Source organism: Melozone crissalis, unplaced genomic scaffold, assembly GCF_028551555.1.
Source record: "Melozone crissalis strain CALT ecotype California unplaced genomic scaffold, PUWL_Pcris_2 ptg000088l_1, whole genome shotgun sequence".
In the NCBI taxonomy this organism is placed as follows: domain Eukaryota; kingdom Metazoa; phylum Chordata; class Aves; order Passeriformes; family Passerellidae; genus Melozone; species Melozone crissalis.
The window spans coordinates 4066947-4080520 of NW_026535865.1; the positions used below are offsets into that span (position 1 = coordinate 4066947).

Here is a 13574-nt window from a genome sequence, read left to right on the forward strand (position 1 = left end):
GGCCATTCCTGGCACTCCAGTTGGCCACAAGGTTCCTTCTTAGGAGTGAGGGCAGCAGCAAGATTTGACCTGCTGGTCACAGCAGGGTCCCCCCTGCCCTGGAACAGCACCAAGGCTGCTCCAGGTAAAAAAGGAAAAAACAAAAAGGGGGCACCCAGGTGGGAAAGGCAGAGGGGTGAGGAGGGGGCTCTGAGCCCCCCTGTGTTGATAAGGTAACACTGAAACGCACAGAGCCCCCCGAGGGGAGGGACTCCAGACACTGCTCAGCCATAGGGGAAAAACACTGAACTCAGGGACATCTGTGCAGGGACCCAGCTGTCCCCAAGAGAGCTGAGTGCCCACACGTCACCTCCTGTCCCTGCCCTGTCCCACCACGGTTCTCTCAGAGCTTCATCCTGCCTCTCTCTGCTCCAGCTCCCTGCACAAAACCTGGCATGGATCTGGCCCCTCTGCAGGGGAACACAGGCAGCACCCCCAGCTCAGCCTCCTGGGACGGGTCAGGCTCTGCCAGCCTCGCCTCCACTGCCAGGGAATCGTGGGAAAACCAGCTGAAATGTCTTGGCTTTTTAGTGTTTTGGTTCTCTGCTAAATCAGCTCATGCAACAATCCAGGCACGAGGAGCCGCTGTCTCCTCTGGGATGGGGCTGATCCTAAACACAGACGTGTCCCCTAGGAGGGACAAGGCACTGGAAAGCAGCTGCTTCACCCAGGGCAGAGCTGTGCAGGATGGACAGAGCTGCTGCCCTCACTCACCCCACTGCAGCACTCATGGCTCCTGGGATGGCAGCTCCCACCTGCACACAGCACCTTCCGCCTCCCAACCCACCCACCAAGGGAAGTTTAAGGACAGAAAAAAAGGATCTGAACTGCAGCTTTCTGCTTTGGTTGTGCCCTAGCCTGGGCAGACTTTGCGCCTGGGGAAGGTAAGAGCTCCACCTCCCCTCCTCCTCTCCCACAGGGGCTGGACACTGTTCTATCCACTCCTACTCTATAACCACAAAGCTGCCATGCCTGTGGCCTGTCCCAGGCCAGCTCCCACCTGGGATCAGCACCTGGACTGCAAACACAGCTGCAGGGGCAAAGCCAGGGACTGGGGGACAAGGAAAAGCCAGGGCACAAGCTGGGCAGGGTGGGAACAGGTAGCTGGCTCACCTGTGGCCTCAGAGGAGCCAGAGGACCAAAACCCCCCATCCTTCCCACAGCCCCCCAGTGCCTTTCCTAGGGGAGGGAGGTCACAGCAGCCCTGCTCTGTCCCAGCTGCTTCGGCTCTGCTCAGAGGGATCCATGGGTTAAGGATGATGGTGAAGTGAGAAATAGTAACAAACAAAATCCAAATGTCTTCCTGGCAGTCCAGAGTGACAGCAACGGGGCTCAGGACAGGTTCCTGGAGCTTGGCTCTGAGCTGGGCGTTCTCTCTGCTGGTGCTGGGCAGGGGCTGCTCTCCCCCCGGTCCTCCAAACCTCTGTCCTGGTCACTGTCCCCCCCCGAGGCTGGCAGTGGCTCTGCCACGCCGCCACCGCTGCCCGTGCAGTTTTTACCACCGGGTTTTGCTCGGCTGTTTGAGCCCTCCAGAGCCTCAGTCTGCTTGGGAAGGGAGGGACTGGAGACCACCCCCTCCTGCAGTGGGGCAGCCCCAGCAGCGAGGGAAGCATCTGCTGCAGCCACCACGGACGTTGAGGTGACCTCGATGGTGATGGAGCCCACGGCCGTCTCGGGGTGCTCGCTGCTGACCCTGATGCGAGCGACCAAGCCCGAGCCCGCGGCCGCCTCCGGAGGGGTCCCGTTGGCCACGGCCTCGTGCACCACGGCGGGCTCCAGCAGGCTGCTGCTCAGGTCAGACAGGAACGAGGCCTCCGTGACGATGGCAGCCGTCTCTGCCACCCAGTTGAGGTCGCTGCCCACGGAGGCGGCGGCGGCGATGACGCTGGAGGCCTCGCCGGGGCTCAGGGCGGCCGGAGCGCCGCCCTCGCCCAGGGAACCGGGGGCCAGCGGGGCCCGGCGGGGCCCGGCCTCCACCGGGGCAGCCGTGGTGTTGTTGTTGAGGTTGTCCTGCAGCGTGGTCTGGGTGCCCTGCCCGACCTGCTGGTTCTGCAGCAGCATCTCCTGGATGCGGATCTGCTGCAGGATGGCTGGCAGCTCGTAGTGGTGGAAGAAGTAAATCATCGAGTGCTGGCGGAGGAAAGTAAAGGTGTCACAGGCCACCACATCTCAAGCAAACCAAACTTCTCCTGAAGAATCCTACTGCTCTGACACCAGCAAGTCTGAAAATATTTATCCCTTCCACTATGACTACTGCAAGCTGATTTATAATTTCTCTCCGAAGACAGGCACAGAGTCTGTCTCTTTGCTTTCAATCCCTCTTTGCTTTCAAAGGCTGGGAAAAGAAGGGTGACAGCATTTCTCTGGCCCATCCTCTATTCCCTGTCCCCACCCTGCAGCAGGTCAACAACTAAATTCACCCAACAGGTATGCTTGATCCAGGATATCAGTCATAAGCTTGGAGCTGATCCCACCAGCATTCCTCACTGCACAGAGCTGAACAGCTCCTCTGCAAGGCAGACCCTCCCCAGGATTTATTCCAGAAGGACAGAAATCCTTCCCAACAGCCCCGTGGCATCAGCTTATTGTCAGACCCATGGCAGCAGTCCAAACATCCACAGCCTCATTCTGCTGCTCCATTTCCAAACCAGGCTTAATTCCATCTCTTACAGAAACAAGGATCCCTCCCTCCAACCCAGCTTGAGAGGAAGTTTGACAAAGGTGCAGCAGCCCTGCAGGGACTCACCTGGATGAAGAGCCAGGAGGTGACAAGAGCCAGGCTGCTGTACTGCCCGTTGAAGCGGTAGTGGTAGGCGTAGAAGGCAAAGTGGTACAAGTAGAAGAATCTGGACAAGAAAGCAAGAAAAATCAGGAAAAATGAGAGTTCCCTTCTACTCCCAAAACCAGCCGGAGCTGGGGCACCTCAAAGGGGGTGACACAAACTCATTAACAGATAATTAAGAGTACGAGAGGCTGGGGAAGACCAAGGTGATTGCAAGACCCAAATACAAACTGGAAAAATTTCACTTTGGATCCTGTGACGTGTGGGGCAGCTCTCAAGCAGCCACACAAATAATACCCTTAGTTGTGCCTGGGGTGCTGGGAAGGATCAGAGCAGCTGGGGGAGGACAGGCAGAGGGAATGTGGCCACAGGCAGCCCTCACCTGAGCCAGTGCCTCTTGCTGGTGTTGGTGTGGCAGCAGATGGCATCGTACTGGTCCGCCAGCCACACGATGAGGATGATGTAGAAAGCAGTTGTGGTGTCATTGAAGAACTCAGACATTATGGCCTCCATACCTGGGGACAGAGGGGACATCAGCTACAGCCAAGAATGCTCTGCCTGCCATGTCCCACGGATCAGCTGCTTCCTGCAGTGCAGATTTTGGGAGGCTTTGCTGCTTTTTAAATTAAAACTGTACAAATGCAAAGTGGCCACACAGTGCAAGTCTGCAACGAGCTCCAGGGACAGACAAAGCTTTGGATTCTGGGATTTCCCAACAAACTGCTGCTTTTCCAGGGGACCCAGAAGGACAATGGAGCTCACTGTGCCATCAAATTCCAGAGCCTTCTGCCTTGTGATGAGCAGCCACAGTAACCACCTGCTGTGGCCAGCTGGGAACAGGGAATTAGACTTCCCACAGATCCCAGAGGGACGTGCTGCAGACACAAGCAGTGAAGCAAGTCCTTACCGACCAGAGCCAGGATGACAGTGAGGAGTGGAGCAGCAGGGAATGCAATGGTCATGTTCATCTCCAGCATCTGCAACAGGTCAACTGCAAGAGGAAAAACAGGCTGAGGCATGGAGAGGGCCACAGAACCCTCCACCCCACAGTGCAGCCACATCCTCTCTCCCCAGCCAACGCTTCTCAGGACAGAGAATAAGCTCTGGCAAGTGATGAGGAGCAGAAGGATGTACTCCCTGTGCACCTACAGGTAGGACCCTTCTAAACTGGATCTAATGATCCTCAAGGTCCTTCCAACCCAAACCTGCTATGACTCTACAACACCCCGTGCTGCAGCAGGCACAGTGCCCAGCACAACCCAAACCCCTCAGCCAGTCCTTACCAATGAAGACAAAGATCTGATGGTGTGAGTAGCGCAGCAGCATGGAGACAGAGAGAGTCTGGAAGAGGAGAGAGGAAGGGAGGCAGATTAGAGCCCCACGGGCGCAGGGAGTCGCTCGGAATCGCAGTGCGGCACAGACCCAGGCGAGCCTGGGCTTGCACATCCCACGTTCATTAGCTGGAGCTGTGCAGAGCCATTTCCCAAAGAGTAATTAGGGCTTCACAAACAGCAATTAATCTCTGTGCTGCTGCAGGGGAACAGACAGTAAGGGATTTGTTTGTAAAGGGACCAAGCCGGAATGTTTGCGCTGGGGCCACCCCAACCCGCAGAGCTGGGAGCGGGGATTTTCCCGTGCTCCATCCCGCTCCTCCCTGCACTCAGTTCCTCCTCAGTGCCCACAGTGGGACTGTGCACAGACCTGCCCCATGGGTGGGACAGCCACACACAAAGAGAGTCACCCACAGCCACCCAAGACAACAAACACCAGGTATTTATGGCTTGGGATCTTGTCTGATGTGTATCTGAAAACATCTTGTCTCACACATCATCATTTGGTTTATCTTGATCCCTCCTGGCAAATCAGTCTGGGCTGTTCTTAAAAGTCTGAAGATAAATGTCTGCACCCCTGTACTGACAGCTGGAGTGTTTTAAGGACACTTAGAAATTAACAGCAGCTCCCTTTTGACAACAAAAACAACACTGCATTTTAGGTCAGCTCTACTGTTCCTTCCACTGGTGGACTTCAGGAACTTTAAAAAAAACCCGCAAACAAACAAAAACATGCCCCAGAGCAGGGCCTCATCCTCCACCAACTACACTTTGGTGATACAGCAGAGCTCTTATCTGCTTTTAATCACTCAGTGCCCAGCACCAGGCTGAGGCCAGGCACTGCCCAGCTCCCAGGGACTTACGAAGATGACCATGATGACGAAGGCTGCCAGGTAGGATGTCCTGGCCATCCACATGCTGACAAAGCGATAATGCTCCCCAGACACCACGTTGCGAAGGAAACCTGGAGAAAAAGCACAAACACAAGCTCAGTGTGATTAAACCACAGACTAAGAACCAAGCTCCTGCTAAAGAAACAGGATTTGGAGCAAATCCTCAGGGCAGCACTCATTGTCATGCAGGGCAGTGAGGTTGGAGGAAATCACGTTTCCAGACACCTCTCCCCTCCTGTCTCTCTCGTTTTGTCCTTGACAATAACACAGGGAGCTGCTCCCTGCATTACAGATTAATCAATAGTCAGAAGATGATAGTCAGGCATCCACAGAACAAACACCCACTGCTCCAAGCAGCCTCTGCTGAGACTCCTCCAAGCCTTACCTTTGTTTTCCTCGTTTTCAGCTAAAGCTTTGACACTGGACATCAGGATATCATCATAGCCCAGGAACTCGTCCAGCAGCAGGCGGCTGAACCTGTCCCCAAAGCACTGATCCCTCGTAGGGTCTAGAGAGAAAACAAAAACCCTTTCACACTGTGAAACACCTGGAGCCACAAAGGGACAAGGTGAGGGATACTTGTGCCACCAGAGCTGTGTCTGTATGTGGACCTGGGGCAGTAAAACCAAACTTGGGAGGGAAAATCTCACCCCCCTGACAGATCCAGCCACTCTGTGCTGGCACAGACACAAAGGGAATTTGCCCTCTAGGCCTGGCCTATCTCTGGGGTTCATCCTGACTGTTCATTACTGCACAGGAAAGCTGCTTAACCCCCATCCAGCTCTGCTTCAGCTTGAGTGGGAGGCAGTGATGAGCTCCTCTCTGCTGCACTAACAGATACAGAGGTTCAGGATGAGGATGTGATCCTGACTTGGACAGGTTTTAACAGGGCAAATGCCAGGAGAGGAGAACACTGGTTGGGGAAATGACCTGCTGGTGGCTCACAGGGGCACAGCAGCACACACAGAGTGACAGATCTGTGAGCAACTTCCCCAGCTTCTGCAGAGTTTCTCCGGCCACCAGGCTCTAATTCTGCTGCCCAGAGCTACAGTGTCTTCTGCCAAGGAGAGAGCTCTTCCCTGCTCCACGCTGGGCATGACATCAGGGCTCACTGAACCAAGCTCCACCATTTCAGAGAAAGCTCCTCTGAAAAGCTGTGACCTACTAAAGGCAGACAGGCTGCACAATGCAGCTCTCCTGCGTGGGAAGTGAGCACCATCAGCTTCAGGAAGAGTTCCCTGAGAGGGTGTGGAAGTCTCTGCACTGCAGGTACCCAGCCCTGAAGATGCCTCCCACTCACCCAGGGTCACCACCATGACGGGGATGCTGAGGCGCTGCCGGGTGCTCTGGGACAGGCGCAGGAATCCGTATTCCAGAGAGTATTCCACAATGTACTCCTCCTGTGGCCACACTGGGAGAGAGACACAGGGACACAGGGAGACTCAACATCATCTGCAAACAGCCAGCATGAAGAAACAGCCCGTCTGGGTTCCCTCCCATCATGTTCTTGAAAAGGGAATTGGGGTTGCAAGGTGCAGGAAGCTGTATTCCAGAGAGTATTCCACAATGTACTCCTCCTGTGGCCACACTGGCAGAGAGACACAGGGAGACAGACTCAATACCCACATCTGCAAACAGCCAGCACGAAAAAAAAAACCCCTCCCGCCCTCCCACCATGTTCTTGAAAAGGGAATTGGGGTTGCAAGGTGCAGGAAGCCGTATTCCAGAGAATATTCCACAATGTGCTCTTCCTGTGGCCACACTGGGAGAGATACAGGAGACTCAACACCCACATCTGCAAACAGCCATGAAGAAACAGCCCCTCTGGGTTCCCTCCCTCCTTCCCATCATGTTCTTGAAAAGGGAACTGGTTGGTTGCAAGGTGCAGGAAGCCATATTCCTGAGAGTATTCCACAATGTACTCCTGTGGCCACACTGGGAGACAGAACACCATCTGCAAACAGCCAGCACAAAAAACAGCCCCTCTGGGTTCCCTTCCTCCCTCCCATCATGTTCTTGAAAAGGGAATTGGTATTGCAGAGAATATTCCACAATGTACTCCCCCTGTGGCCACACTGGGAGAGAGACACAGGGACACAGGCAGACTCAACACCCACACCTGCAAACAGCCAGCATGAAAATCAGCCCCTCTGGGTTCCCTCCCTCCCTCCCTCCCATCATGTTCTTGAAAAGGGAACTGGTTGTAAATGTGGGCTCCAGGCTTCCCTCAACCAATTAAACACAAATCAATACAAACTCTTTGGGATTACAGCCCTTGACATTAGTCCTTAATGTGGGACTTCTGGGAAAGCTTCAGGGCAGCAGTTCCAGAACTTGCCCACATCTTGGCCTGGCAAGCCCAGAGCCACTGGTTCTTGCTTTGCTCAATTTCTGCTTTCCATGCTGTTTGGGAAGCAGCAGGAAAATCCACTTTACACCTGCTGAACACCAAGTAAATGCTCCAGAGGCAAGAGCCCAGCACTTCCCAGGGGACTGAGGTCACTGCTGCAATTACATGTCAGAAATGAAGGCAGCAGCAATTACAGCTTTCCCAAAAACTGGTGGGGCCTGAAGTTTCTCTGCTTTGGTTTTTGTTTTTATTACAAGAAAGCTTCCAAAGAGATGCTTTTTTGCTACATCATCTCTGAAAGGACAAAACCTCCTGCTAAGCCAGAGCCAAGCAATTTAATCCCTGCTCTTTCAGCCTGCCAGGGTGGATCTCCAGGAGGGGGAGGCAGCTGTCAGGCAGATCCCAGCACCACCCACAGTGACAGTTAAAGGGAACTGAACAGACACACACCTGACCCAGCACTGACAGAGATCTCCTGATCCCCTTACTGGGCAGCAAACACAAGCTGGGCTGTTTGGTTTGTCTTTTGTTTCTATTATAAACAGTTTTAAGCTCAAAAGGAAATCAAGGGTTTAAATATCAACAAACAATTACTTCCTTTGTATAATAAAATATTTTTTTCATGGTAAAATATTCTGACTAAAAATAAAATTTGGTGCACCGAGAAAACCGAAAGCTTGGAATAAAAAAATTAAAATCAGGTATTTGGGACTGAATTAAAGATGTGAATTTTGTAACTAATCTGGGAAACATCCTGTTCTCTTCCTCTCCTTTTCTGGATGGTTTCCAACCAGGCATTCAGCAAAACAAGGGACTTCCCACCAGTGCCCCAGCCCAGCACAACGTGACTCCTCTCAGAACCCAGGCACCAGCAATAAAGGTCCTGCACCAAAAACATTTACTGCTCTCTGGTCTTAATGACCTTTAATTCAGGACTAATGAGCTCTGGATGAGCATCAAGCAAATCCACTGCAAGGCCAAGGAAGAAGACAGTGTCCAGTCTCATCCTCCTCCACAGCCACAACCCCAGTGTGTCTGCAGAGCAAAGAATTCCAGCATTCACAGGGATAACATTGTGGTCAAAGAGGCCAACTTCTGGCAAATTTTGTGGAAAAAAACCCCAAAGAATCCAAATCCACATCTCTATTTTAAGATAAATATTCCTTAGTAGATTTCCTACCTTAACCACTAGAAACAGAAGTTTTTCCACACTGGAATTCCATTTTAAATAATACAAAGCTACTAAATCTGCCTGTGGAATTTACAAGTGCTGAGCAGCTTAGGTCAGGCAGGAAAAGGGTGGGATAAGGCCAGGGAACATCCGAGTGGAACAGCAGTGCTGTATTGCAATCCACCAAAACCCGCTGGGTGGCTTTTGGGATTAATTAATTGTAGCAAATTGGCTGCTCCAAGTGCTGGTGTTGGCTCAGCACCCAGAACACAGCCCAAACCCTGCTCATGTCACTGTCAGGAGATCCCTGTGGATTGCAGGGCACAGTGAATGGATCAGAACAGGAGGTTCAGGCTTGTCTGAGATAGCACAGGAACCTGCCAGGCCAAGAGCTTGGTTCACCTGTGGTTGATCTGAAACCTCTTGGCCTGGCGAATTTTCTAACCCAGCCTCAGAGCACAGCTTGCTGTGGGTCTGCTGTTAGTACTGACAGAATCATCCCCAAGTAAACATTTAAGGTCACTGTGCAGGTGCCCCAAGGAGCCAGGAGGGGACGTGTGGGGAGGAGGATGATGATGGGAGGAAGGAGGAGCACAGGTAGCAGTGAAGGTGTGATTACCTGCTCGGGCTAGCATCTCAAACTCGGACACAGTCTCCCGCAGAGGCTGCATACCTTTAGTGGCTGCGTCACTAAACGAGAACTCCTGGCTGTCGTTGTGGGGCAGCTCAGTGCTGCTCACCCGGGATGGCTTGAGGAACACCTTGGGCTCGATATCCAGCTCAAACTGTTGGAAAACCAGAGCAGGGAAAGCCTCATCAGCACCCTCTTTATTGTACCTCTCACCTGCCATGCTCTGTCTTGTCGCAGACATTTTTTCACAGAAATCCTTTCTTTCAGACTTCTAAGTTTTCTGGGAAGCAAGGGCCCCCAGAAAGAGAATGCAAACAATTGTTATCAGCTGCTGTGGAATGCAATAGGATGCACCTGTGATTGGTTCATGTTCCCATGTTTATAATTAAAGGCCAATCACAGGAGCAAGCTGGGGACAGAGTCCCTGGACACAACTTTGTTATAGATTCTTTCTGGCTATTCTTATCTTAGCAGCTCTGCAACTTCTCTCTTATTTCTATTTAGTATAGTTATAATGTATTATATATCATATATCAATAAATCCAGCCTTCTGATCAAGAAACAAGATTCTCGTCCTTCTCTCATCCCCAGCGACCACCACAGGTTGCTGTAATACTGTCTATGCACACAAAGGCCTATCCCCTCCAAAAACGACATTTTCTCTGGTTTCCCTTCTGTGTTAAACCATCAGAGCCCAATGTGGGGACTCAGGAACAGGTTTTGTTCCCAGGAGAACAAGAGATCACACACAGACTTCATTTCCAACCAAGACTTCTCCCCAGCCCATCACCCAGACTCCCCTCTCCACCACACCCTTACCTTGATGGAGCTGTTTTCAAACATATCCACAGACATTTCTTCCTCTTCCTCCTCCTCTTCCTCAGTGGTGGACTCCACCACCATTCCTGGGAACTTCTCCACGCCGCAGAACTGCAGGAAGATGGGGGCCCGGCTGGAGTTGCGCTGGATCTCCACCCTCAGGATGCCGTCGCGGGGCCACTTGTCCCGCACGTGCTCCAGGCAGTTGATGGGAGAGCGGGAGAAGGCGATGTGGATGTAGGCCAGGATGAAGAGCACAAAGAGAGCCTAAAGGGCAGGAGACAAGACAGATCCTCTAGTTATCATCAGCTCTTCTCTGCCTGTGAAACACCAGAATAACCTGGGTGAGTGGATGAGAGCTTTGACGCTTCTCTGAATCAACAAAGCAGCAGCCAGACCTTGGCATTCCAGCAGGGAACACACCAAAGGTATCAGGAACCAATTTCTCCTGCTCATGAGAGCTGACAGTGACAGCCTTCTGAAAGCACCAAAGGCATCAGGAATCAACTGTTCCTGCTCATGAGAGCTGACAGTGACAGCCTTCTGAAAGCTCAGGTCCTGCACCCAACAGTTGTTGTCGCAGACATCTTTTTATGAAAAATCTTTTCTTTAAGATTTTTCTTCTTGAGAAGCTGAGAAGCTTCAGGAACAAAATGTAAACAGTGATTATCTGTTGCTGTGGAATGCAACAGGTAGATCTGTAATTAGTCTCATGTGCTTGTTTGTAATTAATGGCCAATCACAGCACAGCTGGCTCGGACAGAGCGAGTCTGAGACAGAGCCTTTGTTCTCATTCTTGCTGATTCTGTTCTTAGCTAAGCCTTCTGATGAAAGCTTTTCTTCTATTCTTTTAGTTTTAATGTAATATATATCATAAAATAATAAATCAAGCCTTCTGAAACAAAGAGTCAGATCCTCATCTCTTCCCTCATCCCAAGACCCCTGTGAACATGGTCACAAACAGTGTCCCCAAAACCCACCACACACAGCACCAGGGTGGGATGAGGCACACTGAAGGAAATGAAAACATATCCCTGCCTTCCAACCCTTCCCTCCTCAGCACAAAGAGTTTCCTGCTGAAACCTAGAGAAGCCTGCCCAGCTTTGTAAAGGCAGGATAAAGAAAACTCCAAGCAAACCAAGCCACCCCTGGGCAGCATGACCCAAACCCAAATCTCCTGTCCCAAAGAACAGGAGGCTGAGCTGGCCTCCAAGGCCATGCACAGAGCACCACAGCTCCCTGTCCTGCCTCCATGCCAGGAACAGCCATAAACCACAGCGCAAAGCAGGGTGGAATAAAAAATATTGTTCCCTGGAGTGAGCAGAGACGTCCAAAGTTCAGAGCTGTGAGCACAGCTGGCACAGCGAGTGGCACTGCTGAGCTCAGAGCCCTTCCCAACCACCCTGCTCGGCTCTGTCCTCATCAGCCCCGCTGTCCTGACCTATTTGTGATGAACAAACAGCCTGGTAAACATCACTCTGCAGAGGAGCTGCACAGGGACATGTGAGGGAAGGCAAAGCACAGCCACCTCCCTGGTTGCAGGAGCCACAGAAGGGCCTGGGGTAATTCCAGGGCTCAGGATGGGAATGTGGGTTCCTGCTGCCCCCTGACCCTGCAGGCTGCCCTCCACAGAGCCCTGAGGAAGTTTTTCCTCCTCTGGGAGGAGCTGGGATCAGAGGCAGAAGCACAACAAACTGCTCCCAGCCACTGTGCCTGACCACTGCACCGTTAGCACCATCCCTGTCCCAGCCGGTTTGCCGGGATACAGATGGACAAATGGGAGAGATAACAGGGATGTGAAAAACCCAAACATCTCCTGAAAGGGTAGAAAACCCATCTGTACAGCATGAGACAAGCTGTGCTCAATGTTTTCTTGCTGAAGCCTAAAGGAGTGTGCTGCTGTGGCCTGGCAAGCTGCTCTCCCCTTCTCCTTTCTCTAATTTCCCACCCTGAAAGCCGTGGAGCAGGAAGACAAGACTCCAGCAAAACTCCAACAATCCAGTAGGGCATGTGGTGGGAAATGTATCCAAAAAGTGCCATTGCTAGGAAACAGAAAATGAAACCAGCCTGGCTGCCCAGCAAGCTGGCTCAGCAATTTCTTTTTGATTTACAGATCTGGAAGAGCTCCAGAGTGCAAGGAACACCGGGACCACCACGGAGACCGAGGTCTCCCTCACAGAAGGAGCCCACGGGAGCTCCGGGGACAGCTCAGTGTTCGTGGGCCAAACACAGCCGGCTCGACTTTTGGTGTTTTTAATGAAACTCCCGCCCTCAGCCCGGCCGTGGGCTGGCAGGAGCCGCCCCTCACCTTGAGAAGAACGAAGAACTCGAAGACGCGGCGGAAGGAGGGAGGGAAGAGGCGCGCGTAGGTCACTGCCATCTTGAAGAACAGCGCGTGGAAGAGGCGGTCCCGCACGTTGATCAGGGGGTTCTGGTTGAGGTTGGGGTTGCGGACGCCGCGGTTGTTGCCGCCGGCGGCCCCGGCGTTGTTGGCCGGGTGGTGGTTGTTGGCGTTCGGCTGGTTCTCGGACATCCTGACGGCGGGGCCGCTGAGGGCTGGGCCCGAAAACGCTGCTGCACCTCCGCGGGCCGGGCTGGGGCCGGGCGGGCGCGGCACCGGCGCTGCCTCCGTCCCCCTCCCCGGCCCCTGCCCGGCGCAGACGCCTCGGGGCGGCGGCGGGTCAGGCCCGATGGGTCAGGCCTGGGTGCTCAGTGGTGTCCGGTAGCTACGCGGACAGGGCAGACACATCAGGGACGTGGCTGCCGGGATGTCCCCGCGGCCATGGGGATCTCTCGGCAGGGCGGGGAGGCGCAGCGGGGCCCGGGAGCGGCGAGCGGCTCAGCTGTCCCGGCGCGGTCCCGTCCCGTCCCTCAGCGCTCCGCCGCCATTTTCCTCCCCCGGCCACGGCGGCTTGTGCGCGTGCGCGCGCACGCGCGCCCAGGGCACGACGGGACGGCGGAGGACACGCTCCGGTCAGGCCCCGCCTCCATGCAAATGAGGAGGTATCCCACAATGCATCGCGCGCGGGCGGCACCTCCGAGCGGCCGTTTGACCTCAAAAAAGGCAAAAATTTTCACCAGAGCGGAAGATTTAGAATAAAAAAAACTAGGATGCATTGCTTGGGAGAGTGATCATATGAATGAAAGCGCAGAGGGCGCATTACAGGTCAACTCGCCCTGAGGTAAAAATTGCTGATTGTGGAGGGTTTAAATACTGCTGTGTGTGCACCGCAATTCGTGCTCGCTTCGGCAGCACATATACTAAAATTGGAACGATACAGAGAAGATTAGCATGGCCCCTGCGCAAGGATGACACGCAAATTCGTGAAGCGTTCCATATTTTTTCCCGGGTACCGTCTCGAAGACCCCACCCCGGGACGACCCTTTTGTCCCCCCGAGAGCGTTCCAGCCCCCTCCGAGGTCGGGGGAGCCCCCCAGGTGCAGCCCTGGCACAGGCGAACATCAACCCCCTGTCCAACTGACAGGAGAGGATGTGGTCTTAAGCTGTGCCAAGGTAAATTTAGGTTGGGTGTTAGGAAAAGTTTTTTATGGACGCGG

The 13574-nt window shown here is 53.5% G+C and overlaps 1 protein-coding gene and 1 non-coding gene across 3 annotated transcripts; one reads left to right on the top strand and one right to left on the bottom strand.

The window, feature by feature from the left end:
* Positions 1 to 955: 955 nt before the first annotated feature.
* Positions 956 to 12912, bottom strand: TMEM259 (transmembrane protein 259). 2 transcript variants are annotated; one of them, XM_054291143.1, is made up of 11 exons: positions 12325 to 12912; positions 10017 to 10283; positions 9240 to 9351; positions 6346 to 6456; positions 5431 to 5553; positions 5016 to 5116; positions 4105 to 4162; positions 3729 to 3812; positions 3204 to 3336; positions 2786 to 2885; positions 956 to 2169 (listed from the first exon to the last, which is right to left on the bottom strand). In XM_054291143.1, the coding sequence occupies exons 1-11, from the start codon at positions 12547 to 12549 to the stop codon at positions 1372 to 1374; spliced, it is 2112 nt and encodes a 703-aa protein (XP_054147118.1). In that variant the 5' UTR covers positions 12550 to 12912; the 3' UTR covers positions 956 to 1371. The 2 variants fall into 2 exon arrangements, with proteins under 2 accessions (XP_054147118.1, XP_054147117.1); XM_054291142.1 differs by having other exon boundaries at positions 9186 to 9351.
* A 341-nt stretch (positions 12913 to 13253) lies between these two features.
* On the top strand, positions 13254 to 13360 carry LOC128947102 (U6 spliceosomal RNA). Its single transcript, XR_008484024.1, has one exon. It is a non-coding gene; the product is annotated as a U6 spliceosomal RNA (small nuclear RNA).
* The last annotated feature ends 214 nt before the right edge of the window (positions 13361 to 13574 follow it).

Coding starts and splice junctions, on each gene's coding strand:
- TMEM259 (XM_054291142.1), bottom strand. CDS start 12,549: ATGTCCGAGAACCAGCCGAACGCCAACAACCACCACCCGGCCAACAAC. Junction 3,813..4,104: donor TCAGATCTTTGTCTTCATTG/GTAAGGACTGGC, acceptor TTCCTCTTGCAG/TTGACCTGTTGCAGATGCTG. Junction 3,337..3,728: donor TGTCATCCTGGCTCTGGTCG/GTAAGGACTTGC, acceptor CTCTGTCCCCAG/GTATGGAGGCCATAATGTCT.